We start from the raw sequence: 19,158 nt of genomic DNA, 5'->3' as shown, positions 1-19,158 counted from the left end.
ACCTACCCCAACTTTGAAAATCCCAGTGAAGCTCCAGGTAGAAGTCTCCGAGCTGTAAGCAGAGAGGACGAGCGGGTTACAGCAGCCGGCGACACGAGTTACAGCAGCCGGCACACGAGTTACAGCAGCCGGCACACGAGTTACAGCAGCCGGCACACGAGTTACAGCAGCCGGCACACGAGTTACAGCAGCCGGCGACACGAGTTACAGCAGCCGGCACACGAGTTACAGCAGCCGGCACACGAGTTACAGCAGCCGGCACACGAGTTACAGCAGCCGGCACACGAGTTACAGCAGCCGGCACACGAGTTACAGCAGCCGGCACACGAGTTACAGCAGCCGGCACACGAGTTACAGCAGCCGGCACACGAGTTACAGCAGCCGGCACACGAGTTACAGCAGCCGGCACACGAGTTACAGCAGCCGGCACACGAGTTACAGCAGCCGGCACACGAGTTACAGCAGCCGGCACACGAGTTACAGCAGCCGGCACACGAGTTACAGCAGCTGGCACACAGACGCCGCGCTAAGCCGCAGCCCGCGATCGGCACGTTACCTCTTTAAGGGCATTTAGCAGACGAGGTCGCTTCTCCTCCACACTTTCCCTGGATTGCTGCTTCAGTTTTCTCAATAGCGCAGTGACTGAAAGAGAAGAACATTAAAGGGACAGAGCGTCAGACGGGATTATTGTAAGGATTTACCGCAATAACCCATTTTACATCTCAGCGGCCCCAATAAAGCATCATCCCTCATCTGCCATGAATAGAGACTAAGAGCCTGTCCCAGATAACTCCTCCCCTTCACAGTGACATCACCAGCCCGTCCCAGATAACTCCTCCCCTTCACAGTGACATCACCAGCCCGTCCCAGATAACTCCTCCCCTTTACAGTGACATCACCAGACAAGTCCCAGATAACTCCTCCCCTTCACAGTGACATCACAAGCCTGTCCCAGACGACAACTCCTCCCCTTCACAGTGACATCACCAGCCCGTCCCAGGTAACTCCTCCCCTTCACAGTGACATCACCAGCCCGTCCCAGATAACTCCTCCCATTCAGTGACATCACCAGCCCATCCCAGACAACTACTCCCCTTTACAGTGACATCACCAGACAAGTCCCAGATAACTCCTCCCCTTCAGTGACATCACAAGCCTGTCCCAGACAACTCCTCCCCTTCACAGTGACATCACCAGCCCGTCCCAGATAACTCCTCCCCTTTACAGTGACATCACCAGCCCGTCCCAGACAACTCCTCCCCTTCATAGTGACATCACCAGCCCGTCCCAGATAACTCCTCCCCTCCACAGTGACCTCACCAGACAAATCCCAGATAACTCCTCCTGACATGTGCGTAAACCTCATCATCAACTACAAAAATGGCTGACTGCTGAGCTTGCCAACAAGGGTTTTGCCACCAAATATTATGTCTTGTTTGCCAGAGGGATCACATAATTATTTATCACTGAAAAATGCAAATAAGCTTATATAATTTTTACAATGAGATTTTCTGAATTTTATTTTTTATATTCTATCTTTTAATGTTAAAATTAACCGACCTTTAAAATTATAGACTGTTTATGTCTGTCAGTGGGAAAACTTACAAAATCAGCAAGGGGTCAAATACTTATTTCCTTCACTGTAGCTAAATGTGATCTCCGGGTATAGCTGTGCCCGGGGGCAGCGGACAGTATGTAGCTATATCCCCAGTGTGTGATCTCCGGGTGTAGCTGTGCCCGGGGGCAGCGGACAGTATATAGCTATATCCCCAGTGTGTGATCCCCGCGGTGTAGCTGTGCCCGGGGGGCAGCAGACAGTATATAGCTATATCCCCAGTGTGTGATCTCCGGGTGTAGCTGTGCCCAGGGGGCAGCAGACAGTATATAGCTATATCCCCAGTGTGTGATCTCCGGGTGTAGCTGTGCCCGGGGGCAGCGGACAGTATATAGCTATATCCCCAGTGTGTGATCTCCGGGTGTAGCTGTGCCCGGGGGCAGCGGACAGTATATAGCTATATCCACAGTGTGTGATCTCCGGGTGTAGCTGTGCCCGGGGGCAGCGGACAGTATATAGCTATATCCCCAGTGTGTGATCTCCGGGTGTAGCTGTGCCCGGGGGCAGTGGACAGTATATAGCTATATCCCCAGTGTGTGATCCCCGCGGTGTACCTGTGCCAGGGGGCAGCGGACAGTATATAGCTATATCCACAGTGTGTGATCTCCGGGTGTAGCTGTGCCCAGGGGCAGCGGACAGTATATAGCTATATCCCCAGTGTGTGATCTCCGCGGTGTAGCTGTGCCCGGGGGCAGCAGACCGTATATAGCTATATCCCCAGTGTGTGATCCCCGGGTGTAGCTGTGGCCAGGGGCAGCAGACAGTATATAGCTATATCCCCAGTGTGTGATCCCCGCGGTATAGCTGTGCCCGGGGGCAGCGGACAGTATATAGCTATATCCCCAGTGTGTGATCCCCGCGGTGTAGCTGTGCCCGGGGGGGCAGCGGACAGTATATAGCTATATCCTCAGTGTGTGATCTCCGGGTGTAGCTGTGCCCGGGGGCAGCGGACAGTATATAGCTATATCCACAGTGTGTGATCTCCGGGTGTAGCTGTGCCCGGGGGCAGCAGACAGTATATAGCTATATCCCCAGTGTGTGATCTCCGGGTGTAGCTGTGCCCGGGGGCAGCGGACAGTATATAGCTATATCCCCAGTGTGTGATCTCCGGGTGTAGCTGTGCCCGGGGGCAGCGGACAGTATATAGCTATATCCCCAGTGTGTGATCCCCGCGGTGTAGCTGTGCCCGGGGCAGCGGACAGTATATAGCTATATCCCCAGTGTGTGATCTCCGGGTGTAGCTGTGCCTGGGGGCAGCGGACAGTATATAGCTATATCCCCAGTGTGTGATCCCCGGGTGTAGCTGTGCCCTGGGGCAGCGTACAGTATATAGCTATATCCCCAGTGTGTGATCTCCGGGTGTAGCTGTGCCCGGGGGCAGCAGACAGTATATAGCTATATCCCCAGTGTGTGATCTCCGGGTGTAGCTGTGCCCGGGGGCAGCGGACAGTATATAGCTATATCCCCAGTGTGTGATCTCCGGGTGTAGCTGTGCCCGGGGGCAGAAGACAGTATATAGCTATATCCCCAGTGTGTGATCTCCGGGTGTAGCTGTGCCCAGGGGCAGCGGACAGTATATAGCTATATCCCCAGTGTGTGGTCTCCGGGTGTAGCTGTGTCCGGGGGCAGCGGACAGTATATAGCTATATCCCCAGTGTGTGATCCCCGCGGTGTAGCTGTGCCCGGGGGCAGCGGACAGTATATAGCTATATCCCCAGTGTGTGATCTCCAGGTGTAGCTGAGCCCGGGGGCAGCGTACAGTATATAGCTATATCCCCAGTGTGTGATCTCCGGGTGTAGCTGTACCCGGGGCAGCGGACAGTATATAGCTATATCCCCAGTGTGTGATCTCCGGGTGTAGCTGTACCCGGGGGCAGCGGGCAGTATAAAGCTATATCACAGTGTGTGATCCCCGCGGTGTAGCTGAGCCCGGGGGCAGCGGACAGTATATAGCTATATCCACAGTGTGTGATCCCCGCGGTGTAGCTGTGCCCGGGGGCAGCGGACAGTACATAACTATATCCTCAGTGTGTGATCCCCGCGGTGTAGCTGTGCCCGGGGGCAGCAGACAGTATATAGCTATATCCCCAGTGTGTGATCTCCGGGTGTAGCTGTGCCCGGGGGCAGCGGACAGTATATAGCTATATCCCCAGTGTGTGATCTCCGGGTGTAGCTGTGCCCGGGGGCAGCAGACAGTATATAGCTATATCCCCAGTGTGTGATCTCCGGGTGTAGCTGTGCCCGGGGGCAGCGGACAGTATATAGCTATATCCCCAGTGTGTGATCTCCGGGTGTAGCTGTGCCCGGGGGCAGAAGACAGTATATAGCTATATCCCCAGTGTGTGATCTCCGGGTGTAGCTGTGCCCAGGGGCAGCGGACAGTATATAGCTATATCCCCAGTGTGTGGTCTCCGGGTGTAGCTGTGTCCGGGGGCAGCGGACAGTATATAGCTATATCCCCAGTGTGTGATCCCCGCGGTGTAGCTGTGCCCGGGGGCAGCGGACAGTATATAGCTATATCCCCAGTGTGTGATCTCCAGGTGTAGCTGAGCCCGGGGGCAGCGTACAGTATATAGCTATATCCCCAGTGTGTGATCTCCGGGTGTAGCTGTACCCGGGGCAGCGGACAGTATATAGCTATATCCCCAGTGTGTGATCTCCGGGTGTAGCTGTACCCGGGGGCAGCGGGCAGTATAAAGCTATATCACAGTGTGTGATCCCCGCGGTGTAGCTGAGCCCGGGGGCAGCGGACAGTATATAGCTATATCCACAGTGTGTGATCCCCGCGGTGTAGCTGTGCCCGGGGGCAGCGGACAGTACATAACTATATCCTCAGTGTGTGATCCCCGCGGTGTAGCTGTGCCCGGGGGCAGCAGACAGTATATAGCTATATCCCCAGTGTGTGATCTCCGGGTGTAGCTGTGCCCGGGGGCAGCGGACAGTATATAGCTATATCCCCAGTGTGTGATCTCCGGGTGTAGCTGTGCCCAGGGGCAGCGGACAGTACATAGCTATATCCCCAGTGTGTGATCCCCGGGTGTAGCTGTGCCCGGGGGCAGCGGACAGTATATAGCTATATCCACAGTGTGTGATCTCCGGGTGTAGCTGTGCCCAGGGGCAGCGGACAGTACATAGCTATATCCCCAGTGTGTGATCCCCGGGTGTAGCTGTGCCCGGGGGCAGCGGACAGTATATAGCTATATCCACAGTGTGTGATCTCCGGGTGTAGCTGTGCCCAGGGGCAGCGGACAGTACATAGCTATATCCCCAGTGTGTGATCCCCGGGTGTAGCTGTGCCCGGGGGCAGCGGACAGTATATAGCTATATCCACAGTGTGTGATCTCCGGATGTAGCTGTGCCCAGGGGCAGCGGACAGTATATAGCTATATCCACAGTGTGTGATCCCCGCGGTGTAGCTGTGCCCGGGGGCAGCGGACAGTATATAGCTATATCCTCAGTGTGTGATCCCCGCGGTGTAGCTGTGCCCGGGGGCAGCAGACAGTATATAGCTATATCCACAGTGTGTGATCTCTGGGTGTAGCTGTGCCTGGGGGCAGCGGACAGTATATAGCTATATCCCCAGTGTGTGATCTCTGGGTGTAGCTGTGCCTGGGGGCAGCGGACAGTATATAGCTATATCCCCAGTGTGTGATCCCCGCGGTGTAGCTGTGCCCGGGGGCAGCGGACAGTATATAGCTATATCCCCAGTGTGTGATCCCCGGGTGTAGCTGTGCCTGGGGGCAGCGGACAGTATATAGCTATATCCCCAGTGTGTGATCCCCGGGTGTAGCTGTGCCTGGGGGCAGCGGACAGTATATAGCTATATCCCCAGTGTGTGATCCCCGGGTGTAGCTGTGCCTGGGGGCAGCGGACAGTATATAGCTATATCCCCAGTGTGTGATCTCCGGGTGTAGCTGTGCCCAGGGGCAGCGGACAGTATATAGCTATATCCCCAGTGTGTGATCCCCGGGTGTAGCTGTGCCTGGGGGCAGCGGACAGTATATAGCTATATCCCCAGTGTGTGATCTCCGGGTGTAGCTGTGCCCGGGGGCAGCGTACAGTATATAGCTATATCCACAGTGTGTGATCTCCGGGTGTAGCTGTGCCCGGGGGCAGCAGACAGTATATAGCTATATCCCCAGTGTGTGATCCCCGGGTGTAGCTGTGCCCGGGGGCAGCGGACAGTATATAGCTATATCCCCAGTGTGTGATCCCCGCGGTGTAGCTGTGCCCAGGGGCAGCGGACAGTATATAGCTATATCCCCAGTGTGTGATCCCCGGGTGTAGCTGTGCCCAGGGGGCAGCAGACAGTATATAGCTATATCCCCAGTGTGTGATCCCCGGGTGTAGCTGTACCCGGGGGCAGCGGACAGTATATAGCTATATCCCCAGTGTGTGATCCCCGTGGTGTAGCTGTGCCCAGGGGCAGCGGACAGTATATCTATATATATATATATATATATATATATATATATATAATTGTCTAAGGGTTTTTCCGTCTGTCTGTCTGTCCCGTTTATTCATTCGCTGATTGGTCGAGGCCGCCTGGGCCTCGACCAATCAGCGACGGGCACAGTATCGACGTAGATGTCATAATGGTTGCCATGGCGACGATGATGTCAAAAAGGTTGCCTCGATCAATCAGCGACGTGCACAGAATTCTGGAATCATCATTGTCCATATACTACGGGGACATGCATATTCTAGAATACCCGATGCGTTAGAATCGGGCCACAATCTAGTAGCTATATAACTACATTTCATGCTTATCTTGTCTCTGGACCTCACAGTGGGGGCGTCCTGTAAGGAGGAAACACAGGGGGCCACTTACTCATCTGTCGGTCTCCATAGCTGATGGCCTCAGCCAGCGGGCTCCAGCCCTGCGCGTTCTTCACCTTCACCGGAGCGTGGTGCGCCAGCAGCAGATGAGCGCACTCTGCAAAAAGCGGACAACATACAGATTTAGGCATTTCTTCTTCCTAGACGTCTTATCATTGCTCCTCTAGATTATGAATCTCCAAATGTAACAAAATTCAGCGTAAATTAATTTCAGAGTATTTCTTAAACGCTCTGCTGACCCACTCAGGTCCATAAGATTCTGGCCACCACTAGGGGGAGCTCTCTGCAGACGGCATCAGTGCACAGTAAAAATCAAGCTGCACAGCTCCCGCCAGCGACCATGAAGAATTTTCTCATTTATAGGGATTGTCCACGTTGACTTTTTTTTTTTTTTTAATAGATGAAGTGCATATATTTCAAAATATGCTTAGATCATGAAAATACATGTATAGACTAATGCAGCAAAGCATTCTGGATACTTGGATGAGTTGGATGTGTATACATAGGGGATAACACAATTTGTGACCATTATATGACCGTTGCACACATGTTTCACCAGTTTTCCCTCTGGAGGCCTTATCACCAACTTTCAGTTGTCTCTGAGCTAGTGAGTGTAGACTATGAAGTCTCCCATACACGACACACAGACATGAGGGATTCCTGCTCTCCTGTCTCTATGTAGCACATAATCATTAGCATGGAGGATATTATACATCAGAGCTGAGTAGTGTAGCTGTGATTCCAGCACTAGGGGGTGAGATAATACACTTACTATAAACCAGCAGCATGGAGGATATTATACATCAGTGCCGAGTAGTGTAGCTGTGAATCTAGCACTGAGGTAAGAATACACTTACTAGAAAGCAGCATCATGGAGGACAGTATACATCAGTGCTGAGAAGTGTAGCCGTGAATCCAGCTCTCAGGCAAAATAAACACTTACTAGAAAGCAGCAGTATTGAGGACTTTATATAGCAGTACTGAGCAGAGCACCGAGAAAGAGTATAGAGAAACAATTACTAGAAAGCTACAGCATGATCTTTCTGCGTGTGCCTGCCTCTCGATTTACTCTGTTCTATTACCCAAATCCCTTCTCCATAGACTTTGGCAAGCAGCTGTACTCTCATCCCTCGGTAAGCTGCCAACTTCTCATTTTGACCCAAAACTGAACGGATTCGGTTTTCAGAGTAATTGATGAATTGGGGACACAGGGATAAAAGAAAAAGTGGCTCATATGTGGAGAAAGAAGCAGATATCTCTGATAAAGAATCCAGCGCTCTGGACAGGAGGCCATCGCAGAAGTTAATGTGTAAACCATTTTAGGGACACGGTTCGGGGGTAAAGTCTGCGGTCACTGCAGGGAGGGAAGGAGCATCCCGAGAGCGACGCCGATACCTCCACCCCCGTCCCTGCTGAATCAGCACATCCTGGGGCCACACATGCCCGGAGGATGGGGGTCACACACCATGACCTTGTATGAACCTGTTATTAGCTAAGTCAACTACTTTCCTCCAAAGTCTTCCTCGCCCCCGTCCATAGCTTGTGTCCGGTACTGAACCTCAGCTCCATTCACATTCACTATAATAGATCTGAGCTGCAATACCAGACACAACCTACAGGTAGGGGTGGCGCTGCTGGGGAAAGCAGCTATCATCAGGATTGGCATCGACAACAATGGAGAAATCCGGCCACTTACAATACAGGATTATTCTTACACCCCTAGGAAGCGTCTTCCCCCACAGCAGTGGTTGCAAAAGTACAACTTCCAGCATGTCCTGACAGATGGAGGATGGGGAATGTAGTTCTGCAACACACACAAATCCACAAGGAGGAGAGAATGAGGCGGTCTAGTGTCTATATCGGCACGTACCTTTATTGCCCAACATCACAGCAAGGTGCAACGGGGTATTACCTGGAAGGAGAAAAGAAGAGATACGTCAGCTGCAGTCACCGCAGTGGTGAAACTTTACAAAGTTGTAGAGTATGATGGGGAGGCAGACAGGGTAACCAAACAATGAGCGCCCCCCATGGGCAGAGAAACCTCCCTACACGAATGGAGCGATAGTGCGCATGTGGAGATATGTCCTGTAGAAAAGAATGGAGCGGTAGTAGCACATGCTCACACAGGGGGTCCCCAGCGGTGGCTGCACATGCTCACACAGGGGGTCCCCAGCGGTGGCCGCACATGCTCACACAGGGGGTCCCCAGCGGTGGCCGCACATGCTCACACAGGGGGTCCCCAGCGGTGGCCGCACATGCTCACACAGGGGGTCCCCAGCGGTGGCCGCACATGCTCACACAGGGGGTCCCCAGCGGTGGCCGCACATGCTCACACAGGGGGTCCCCAGCGGTGGCCGCACATGCTCACACAGGGGGTCCCCAGCGGTGGCCGCACATGCTCACACAGGGGGTCCCCAGCGGTGGCCGCACATGCTCACACAGGGGGTCCCCAGCGGTGGCCGCACATGCTCACACAGGGGGTCCCCAGCGGTGGCCGCACATGCTCACACAGGGGGTCCCCAGCGGTGGCCGCACATGCTCACACAGGGGGTCCCCAGCGGTGGCCGCACATGCTCACACAGGGGATCCCCAGCACCCAAGGGGGCCACCCCTGGTGATCACACATTCATCTATTCCACTGTGAGGTGATGAATGCATTTAGCAATGGCGGAGATAAATGATACTTTGTATCGACGTGAATGTGGCCAACGCTTCAGGGAGACATTCGAGGGTCCAACGACCGCTGTGTGGCCACAACGTTTCTCTCTTGGGGAATGTTAGCGACGCGTGAACACTGCAAGAAAACACCAAGGAGCCTAAAGGCTATGTGCACACGTATAATGGTCCACTGCAGATTTTTCCGCAGTGGATTTCATAAATCTGCAGGGCAAAAACACAGCGTTTTTGCTGCAGATTTATCACGGATTTACCGCAGTTTTTCTGCGGATTTCACTGCGGTTTTACAACTGCGGTTTTCTATAGGAGCAGCTGTAAATCCGCTGCTGAATCCGCAGAAAGTTAACATGCTGCGGAATGTAAACCGCTGCGTTTCCGCGCGGGTTTTTCTGCAGCATGTGCACAGCGTTTTTTGTTTCCCATAGGTTTACATTGTAATGTAAACTCATGAGAAACTGCTGCGGATCCGCAGCGTTTTCCGCATCGTGTGCACATAGCCTAAAAGTTCATCATCGCACAATGTACATCGTGTATCAGTTTCTCATTGTTTTCAAAAACTCTGCTTGCTGCAAGTGTCTGGAAATGTCTGACCCGTACACATCTGTGACACTACAACGTGGGGGTGCCAGAGGCTACAAGACGTCAGATCAGGGATCTACAGGATCGCCTACATGTTGGAAGTTGTAGTGTGGGGGGCAGCAGCCTGTACGGGACGGCAGCACGTGTTGGGAGTTGTAGTGTGGGGGGCAGCAGCCTGTACAGGACAGAGGGACATGTTGGGAGTTGTAGTGTGGAGAGAAGCAGCCTGTACAGGACAGCAGCACATGTTGGGAGTTGTAGTCTGGAGAGAAGCAGCCTGTACGGGACAGCAGCACATGTTGGGAGTTGTAGTGTGGGGGGCAGCAGCCTGTACGGGACAGCAGGACATGTTGGGAGTTGTAGTGTGGAGAGAAGCAGCCTGTACGGGACAGCAGGACAAGTTGGGAGTTGTAGTGTGGGGGGCAGCAGCCTGTACGGGTCGGCAGCACATGTTGGGAGTTGTAGTGTGGGGGGCAGGAGCCTGTACGGGACAGCAGGACATGTTGGGAGTTGTAGTGTGGAGAGAAGCAGCCTGTACGGGACAGCAGGACATGTTGTGAGTTGTAGTCTGGAGAGCAGCAGCCTCTACGGGACAGCAGGACATGTTGGGAGTTGTAGTGTGGAGAGAAGCAGCCTGTACAGGACAGCAGGATATGTTGGGAGTTGTAGTCTGGAGAGCAGCAGCCTGTACAGGACAGCAGGACATGTTGGGAGTTGTAGTGTGGAGAGAAGCAGCCTGTACAGGACAGCAGGATATGTTGGGAGTTGTAGTCTGGAGAGCAGCAGCCTGTACGGGACAGCAGGACATGTTGGGAGTTGTAGTGTGGAGAGAAGCAGCCTGTACGGGACAGCAGGACATGTTGGGAGTTGTAGTGTGGAGAGAAGCAGCCTGTACAGGACAGCAGGACATGTTGGGAGTTGTAGTGTGGAGAGAAGCAGCCTGTACAGGACAGCAGGACATGTTGGGAGTTGTAGTCTGGGGAGGGGGGGGCATTGCTGTAGAGGAATAAACTCATTTCCATTGTCGAGTCGATAACGAGTATTATGGGACTAACGAGCTCTCTGGTCTGCTGTGACGGCGACGTGTCAGCGCCGGGGAGCGCACATCCCCATTAATGGGTCACCACTTAAAAAGGAAACGAGAAAATGTTACTGACGGAAGCATGAAAGCCGGTGAGGACGAGCGGCAGATTGAGGCTGACAGATCTGGGGCAGCAAACATGCAGCTTACCCTGATAACACTTTAAACTGAGTTTTATATGAATATTTTAGGTGCAGGAAATTAAGACGTCACCAGCGTAATCGCAAAACAAGATGCAATCAGCGCGCAGTACGGGGCCTTCTGTGGTGGCGAAACGGGCTCATTAAAGGGGCGGTCCACTACTGTACCACAGATTATAAAAGGGTCAAGAGTGGGGAAAACAAGAAGTGCAGAGCATGGACAGGGCAACAGCAGTGCGGTAATTACGGTATTACTGAGAATATGGTGTCTGTAAGGGCCCAAAAAGGTCCTCAGCACCGGAGACATGGGACAAAGCTCTGCGACAGTCTGAAAACTACAATCCCCAGCATGCACAGCCAGGAGTTGTAGGTTTGCAACAGCTTTAGAGCAACTGGTAAATGTCTGTACATAACGGAGCAGAAAACCAGGCCGCAGGTCATCTGGGCATGCTGGGAGTTGTAGTTCTGCAGCAGCTGATTACAGGCTGCTGCTCTATGGCGTAAGTCATCATTTACTTCTCGTTGTGACATCCCTGACGTGTGACTTTGGCCGCACCGCGCTCTGATCACTTCCTGTGCTCTAACACTGCGGGCGGCCGTACATCCATTACGTTTTAATCTGGAATATTCCCCATGGGAAACTTGCAGCGATTGACTTTTGCAGGCGCTAACGGCCGGATTCTCTCGAGGGTACTACAACCCCCAACAACTTAATTAGCTAAAGCAATACATAAATAAACCTCTAATACTTTCTGTAATGCGGCCAGCAGATAAAATTAGCAGCAAAGATTGAATGGGAACGTGGGAGCGCGGCCTGGAGAGCAAATCTTCGAATGAACAGAAGGGTTTGACAAACAGCCGAGGATATAAAAAGACTGTGACTAATCCGGACATCTAGAAATAAGGCATTAAATATATCATTCATAGGAAGGGGCTGAACGTTACTGGAATCCAGCGATGGACGGACCCCAGAGCGGTGTTATAATAAGTGCCCACTATGCTCCGAATCCCGAACACACATGGAAATGAGAACTCCTGCAGCCACCACTAGAGGGAGCTCTGCACATACAAGTATTCAGTAACGTTGTGCGGCTCCCCCTAGTGGCTGCATCGGATAGGAAAAAAAATTACCAATTTCTATGCAGATGATAGTGTCCAGCATCATCTTTGAGCCTATCCTGAAATGAAGGAGGGCTGCATCTGTGTGGCTACCTCGCCATTCCTAACAGCGTGCAATGGAGCCTGCTGACGAGTCATAAATGCCCCAGACATATAACAAGGGTCGATTCTGACTAAAGAAGATGATGGCCCCAAGTCTCACTTACAACACCCCTGCCAACAGCTGGAGAAAGCCGAGGCCAGCCAGGTGTCCCTCTGTCTGTCGTGTGTACAGCTTCTATGCAGACCCATGCGACTACGTAGTTACACAGAACAAACAGAACCAGATTGTGAAGTTGGGTTATCCCACTCCTTCTCCAATAGGAAATCTCTGTGCAGTGACCAAAGGGGTCTCAACAAGTGACAGATCCTACAATTTCCTATGGGGTCAGCAGTGCGTCTGGTGGGCTCTGTTCTGCTACATGGACTGTGAAATACAGCGAAGAAAATAAGTATTTGATACTCTGACGATTTTGCAAGATTTCCCTCCTACAAAGAATGGAGAGGTCTGTAATTTTTATCATAGGTACACTTTACCTGTGAGACAGAATCTAACAAAAAAACAAACAGAAAATCACATTGTAGGATTTTTACATAATTGATTTGCATTTTATTGCATGAAATAAGTATTTGATCACCGACCAACAAGCATTCTGGCTCACAGACCTGTTAGCTTTTCTGTAAGAAGCCTCCTACTCTGCACTCATTACCTGTATTAATTGCATCTGTTTGATCTCGTTACCTGCATAAAAGACACCTGTCCACACAAGCAGTCACATCCCAACCTCTCCACCATGGCCAAGACCAAAGAGCCATCTAAGGATGGAGGAAGAATGACGAGTATAACCCAAGAACACCATCCCAACCGTGAAGCATAGTGGGAGAAACAGCATACTTTGCTTTTCTGCAGAGGTGACAAGACGACTGCACCATATTGAAGGGAGGATGGATGGGGTCACGTAGAGATTTTGGCCAACAACCTCCTACCCACAGTAAGAGCATTGAAGATGGGTCATGGCTGTGTCTTCCAGCATGACAATGACCCGAAAACCACAGCCAGGGCAACTAAAGAGTGGCTCCGTATGTAAGAAGAATTTCAAGGTCCTGGAGTGGCCTAGTCAGCCCTCAGACCTGAACCCAATAGAAACTCAATGTTGCCCAGCGACAGCCGCGAAACCTGAAAGATCTGGAGCAGATCTGTATGGAGGAGGGGGCCAATATCCCGGCTGCAGTGTGCGCAAACTTGGTCAAGAACTAGAGGAAACGTCTGACCTCGGTAATTGCAAACAAAGGTTTCTGCACCAAATATTAAGTTCTATTTTTCTATTGTATCAAATACTTTTTTCATGCAACAAAATGCTATTTAATTATGTAAAAATCATACAATGTGATTTTCTGTTTATTATTTTTAGATTCTGTCTCTCACAGGTGAAGTGTACCTATGATAAAAATTACAGACCTCTCCATTCTTGTAGGTGGGAAAACTTGCAAAATTGGCAGAGTATCGAATACTTATTTTCCCCACTGTACATACACACTTAACAAGCAATCTCGGATCAGACTAGTGCCCCCCGGCGGCCGCTGATCTCCTGCAGAACAGGGATTTGGTGTTATAACGATTCCAGATCCCTTTCTCCCCCAGACATCATCAGCTGTTAAATCTGCAATTGGTTGTTTGCTATGGAGATAAGCGGTGCCAAGAGGTGTCCTGACATCCATACAAGCTGCTCTGTGATCTCCCCTGACATCTACTACAGGGGCAAAGTTAAAGACCCCCATAGATAATATTTGCGTTAAAGCCAAAAATCAGCAGGTCCCGCCAATATATAACTAACGTGAAAGCAAGATTTTGCATACAACACTGAAGCAAATGGAAATTGTGTATTCTACTGTTCGCTGTTATCAGCCATTTCAGTAGGGAGTGAATAACTGTGTGATCCATCAATGCAACGACTGAATCCCGGCCCCCGCCCCTCCACTACATGTCACATATGTCCACACATGGGTGTGCCGGGATCAGCGCTGCTGCACTCTGTTTGGCGGCCATTCCCATAGCAGCGGCTGTACTTTTACCTGCGGGGGCCGGACGAGCTTCCTATCCCCGGATGCTTTCCTGACAATTCCCACTATTTCTATGTATGCAACAGATGCAAAAGAAAACCACCTGTAACTGCTGCAGATCCTCTTTACCCGGTCGACATCAGGGGATGGACAGAAATCCTCTGCAGCAGAGATCAAAATAATTTAAAGCAAAATCAAATAGAGTGTTGGGGGTCTGCCCCAAAGAGTAGGCCATTAGTTGTGTAATCCAGGAGACCCCCTCCTTTAGCCATTACATTTAGCTTGACATCTTGGACATTTTACTTTGCTGCCACCTCCAAACACCAAAAACGGGGGAAGCGTCAATTGTACAAAGTCAGACTGCGCCGTATCACCCCCACATCAGGTCACAGCAGAACAAAACCCACTGTATCGGGTCCATCACAGAGAGAGCGTCTGCCAAGGTTTTATCAGGCATATGACTAAAGAGCGCACTGTGTGCCCGTGCAGACAGCCGCTATCACAAACCCGGCAATGGCTGCCATGTGACGCTACGTTTTCCCCACTGCTCTACTTACAAAATAAAAATCAAATAATGTCTCAAGGTAATCATGTTAGTGGGCAGCAGCAGCTCACAGCACCGGCAGGAAGGAGCTCACAGGAGCGGGCAGCAGCAGCTCACAGCACCGGCAGGAAGGAGCTCACAGGAGCGGGCAGCAGCAGCTCCCTGCACCGACAGGAAGGAACTCACAGGAGCGGGCAGCAGCAGTTCACGGCACCGACGGGAAGGAGCTCACAAGAGCGGGCAGCAGCAGCTCACGGCACCGGCGGGATGGAGCTCACAAGAGAGGGCAGCAGCAGCTCATGGCAACAGCGGGAAGGAGCTCACAAGAGCGAGCAGCAGCAGCTCACGGCACCGGCAGGATGGAGCTCACAGGAGTGGGCAGCAGCAGCTCACAGCACTGGCGGGAAGGAGCTCACAAGAGCGGGCAGCAGCAGCTCACAGCACAGGCGGGAAGGAGCTCACAAGAGCGGGCAGCAGCAGCTCACGGCACCGGCGGGAAGGAGCTCACAAGAGCGGGCAGCAGCAGCTCACGGCACCGGCGGGAAGGAGCTCACAAGAGTGGGCAGCAGCAGCTCACGGCACCGACGGGAAGGCGCTCACAGGAGTTGGCAGGAGCAGCTCATGGCACCGGTGGGAAGGAGCTCACGAGAGGGCAGCAGCAGCCCACAGCACCGGCGGGAAGGATCTCACAAGAACGGGCAGCAGCAGCCCACAGCATTGGTGGGCAGGAGCTCACAAGAACGGGCAGCAGCAGCTCACGGCACAAGCGGGAAAGAGCTCACAAGAGGGCAGCAGCTCACTGCACAGGCGAGAAGGAGGTCTCAGGAGCGGGCAGCAGCAGCTCAAGGCACCAGCGGGAAGGAGCTCACAGGAGAGGGCAGCAGCAGCACAGAAGACTTAGCCATTTTCCTGAAACAGCAGCAGAACTTGATATATGTAAAATGTACCCAATAATCCAATAAATGTCTGATAAATCGGGAAAGCTGCCAGAAAAGTCTCATTCACCACTTGCTTAAAGGGAACCTGTCGAGACAGGTGTGCAGCCTAATCACCGATCACGGGGACCGGCTCGCTCCTCACAAGCAACAGAACACAGAGGTGAATCAAAGAGAACAGAAGAGTCAAGGGGGCGGAGACTAAACATCCAGGGTTTTGGCAATAAAAATAAGCTTTTTCTTTGTGCTGTTGTCTTCTAAGACCCAAACTTCTCTTTATTTTTCTGTTGATGAAGCTTTGGAGTTTATTGCTTTCTTGTGAGGAGTTTTTCCTGATACCGTTTTGATTGATATTTATCGCATATTAATGGAGTGGAGAATATTTTTTTTTGCAATTGGGCAGTTTATTTTTTATTTTTTTATGGCCTTTACATAAACAATCTTATATTTTGGTAGATTGGACTTTTGTCAATGCGTCGACACCAAATGGGGTTTCATTTTCTTGCATTGGGAAAAGGGATCTGATTGAAACTTTTTTTTTAGTTTTCTAGTATTTTTAAAAACTACAGAAATCCTCTGGCTGCATTGGTTATCCATGGGAGCCTCGTGATTGTATCACAGAGAGCGGGGGTGATTGGCAACAGAATGGATCCACCTCCAGGAATCGCACCACTTAAATGTTGCTATCACAGATTGACAGTGGCATTTAAACTGTTAATTAGCAGCGATCAGAGCTAGCTCTGGTCACTGCAGTTAGAGGCGGATGCTGGCTGTGTAATCACACCCACTCCGGACCCCCACACCTAGCAAAGGAAGCACAGGACGGACATCCTCTGCCACAAATGGGCAAAAGGACGGCTGCAGCTAGTGATGAGCACCACAGAATAGCACGCAGCTAACACAGACAGATGGAAATGGGGGCCAAACAATGCTACGTCCCTCTGATCCGTGCGGTACTAATAGCCAATTACTGTGCACAAATCACACCTTACCAGAGAAAGGATACAGCAACCCCCATCATCCTCAGCTGTTCTCAATGCTGCGGGCAGGAAATGACCTAGAGGTTACTACAGCGACAGACAGAATATCAATACCTGAGGGAAGGAGGAACGTGCGGCCGGGTCTCATTACAGGAGGCATCAGATGACCTGGCGGATGTTGGGATAACAACTCCAATCATCCTCTGTCTCAGAGACCTCAGACCTGCGACTCTCCAGTTGTTGTCACCAGCACAGGGTGGAGGTCACGTCTCTACGTGAGGAGCAGCTGACAGAAATCAGCAGCCCCCGTCCAAACTATCAACAGCTACTGACATTTCTGAAGCGGATGTGAATGACGGCTCCAGAAGCCCCTATAACTGGCAGCTCAGACCCCCGCGGCTGATATCACTGACCCAACAGCTCTGCAGCCAATAGGACTGACAGATCTGCCCCCCACCCCACCCAACAAATGATTGACTGTTCGGCAGCTCTGACCCCCCAAAAATGAACAAACAACCAGCATCTCAGGCCCCGGACGTAAATGAATGACCGACGGTGAACCTGGGCGCCCACAAACATGAACAGAAAGGCAGTCTCAAACCTCCTCACCCCTGTGACCGACAGATCAGACCCCATAACCGACAGCTTTTATCGAAGAGGCTGTGCAACGCCGACCCGAAATCGCTAACCCTGAATGATTGACAGCTCATATCCCACCGTGAGTGACAGCTAGCTCCACAGCTACCTCTCAACTGACAACTGTAACCTTAAGTGACTGACAGCTCTGGCCCTCACAAGTGACTGCTCTGTCCTAAGAGGTTTGCAGCAGCTTCGGCCGCTGACATTCCTACTTCTCCTGTGACTGACAGCTACGACCCCCCCCATCCTCAGTCACTGACAGCTACGACCCCCCCCATCCTCAGTCACTGACAGCTACGACCCCCCCCATCCTCAGTCACTGACAGCTACGACCCCCCCCCATCCTCAGTCACTGACAGCTACGACCCCCCCCCATCCTCAGTCACTGACAGCTTCGACCCCCCCCATCCTCAGTCACTGACAGCTACGACCCCCCCATCCTCAGTCACTGACAGCTACGACCCCCCCATCCTCAGTCAGACAGCTACAACCCCCCCATCCTCAGTCACTGACAGCTATGACCCCCCATCCTCAGTCACTGACAGCTACGACCCCCCATCCTCAGTCACTGACAGCTACGACCCCCCCATCCTCAGTCACTGACAGCTACGACCCCCCCATCCTCAGTCACTGACAGCTACGACCCCCCCATCCTCAGTCACTGACAGCTACGACCCCCCCATCCTCAGTCACTGACAGCTATGACCCCCCATCCTGTCACTGACAGCTACGACCCCCCCATCCTCAGTCACTGACAGCTACGACCCCCCCCATCCTCAGTCACTGACAGCTACGACCCCCCCATCCTCAGTCACTGACAGCTACGACCCCCCCATCCTCAGTCACTGACAGCTACGACCCCCCCATCCTCAGTCACTGACAGCTACGACCCCCCCATCCTCAGTCACTGACAGCTACGACCCCCCCATCCTCAGTCACTGACAGCTACGACCCCCCATCCTCAGTCACTGACAGCTACGACCCCCCATCCTCAGTCACTGACAGCTACGACCCCCCATCCTCAGTCACTGACAGCTATGACCCCCCCCATCCTCAGTCACTGACAGCTACGACCCCCCCATCCTCAGTCACTGACAGCTACGACCCCCCCATCCTCAGTCACTGACAGCTACGACGCCCCCATCCTCAGTCACTGACAGCTACGACCCCCCCATCCTCAGTCACTGACAGCTACGACCCCCCATCCTCCGTCACTGACAGCTACGACCCCCCCATCCTCAGTTACTGACAGGTTCTCCTCCCTCCCCCCGTGACTGCCCTGAGAGGTTCTGCAGCAGCGGCGGCACTGACCGTGGTTGTCCTTCTGGCCGATGCTGTGGCTCCGGATGAGGGAGGACAGGCGGCGGATGTCGCCCTTGTACACGCACTCGTGCACCGGGTGGCAGGTGCCGGGCTTGGCCTCCCCGTCCCCGGGCGCTATGGCCGGGTTGGAGGGGGCGCGGATCAGCCGGTGGTTGCTGAAGCTCCTGCTGTTCCGGTTCTTGCGGGTGAAGGTGCCCCCGGCCGTTGCCTCCTCGTCCGGCTCCAGCAGCTCCTCATCCTTGCTCGGCTTGTGATCCCGGCGGAGGGAGCGGATCTTCTCCCCGGTCATTGGAACGGCGAGGACGGGGCAAACCAAGGGCCAAGAACAAGGGCGGCCCCGAACATGCGGCTCACACCCGGGATGTCCGACAGCGAACACCGCGCATCCTCCTCAGCGACGAAACACCCGCGGCACCAACAACTCAGCTACATCGGTGGGCGGAGACTACACGCGGTGACGTAAGGAGCGGCGGCCGCGCCTGCGCAGTCTTCTCCCACAGCGAGTTCGAGGGGGTGGACGCATGTTAGTGACGTAATATGCATGCGCAGTCTGCGCTCTCTCGTTACCGGGGTGGGCGGTCGCAATTT

At 52.9% G+C, this 19,158-nt stretch overlaps 1 protein-coding gene across 1 annotated transcript in view; it reads right to left on the bottom strand.

Annotated features, from left to right (window-relative positions):
- The window catches only part of ANKRD13C (ankyrin repeat domain 13C), a 27,886-nt gene extending 8,841 nt beyond the window's left edge, over positions 1–19,045 (bottom strand). The window contains exons 1-5 of the mRNA XM_077278863.1: positions 18,559–19,045; positions 8,325–8,366; positions 6,447–6,551; positions 557–642; positions 7–52 (exon numbers count right to left, since the gene is read on the bottom strand). Coding sequence (XP_077134978.1) covers positions 7–52; positions 557–642; positions 6,447–6,551; positions 8,325–8,366; positions 18,559–18,859 — 580 coding nt within the window. The 5' untranslated portion in view covers positions 18,860–19,045. The remainder of the gene's footprint in view (positions 1–6; positions 53–556; positions 643–6,446; positions 6,552–8,324; positions 8,367–18,558) is intronic.
- Positions 19,046–19,158: the final 113 nt, after the last annotated feature.

Source organism: Ranitomeya variabilis, chromosome 8, assembly GCF_051348905.1.
Source record: "Ranitomeya variabilis isolate aRanVar5 chromosome 8, aRanVar5.hap1, whole genome shotgun sequence".
NCBI classification, from domain to species: domain Eukaryota; kingdom Metazoa; phylum Chordata; class Amphibia; order Anura; family Dendrobatidae; genus Ranitomeya; species Ranitomeya variabilis.
The sequence above is the reverse complement of the archived record's forward strand: the minus strand, read 5'-3'. Positions and strand labels throughout refer to the sequence as shown.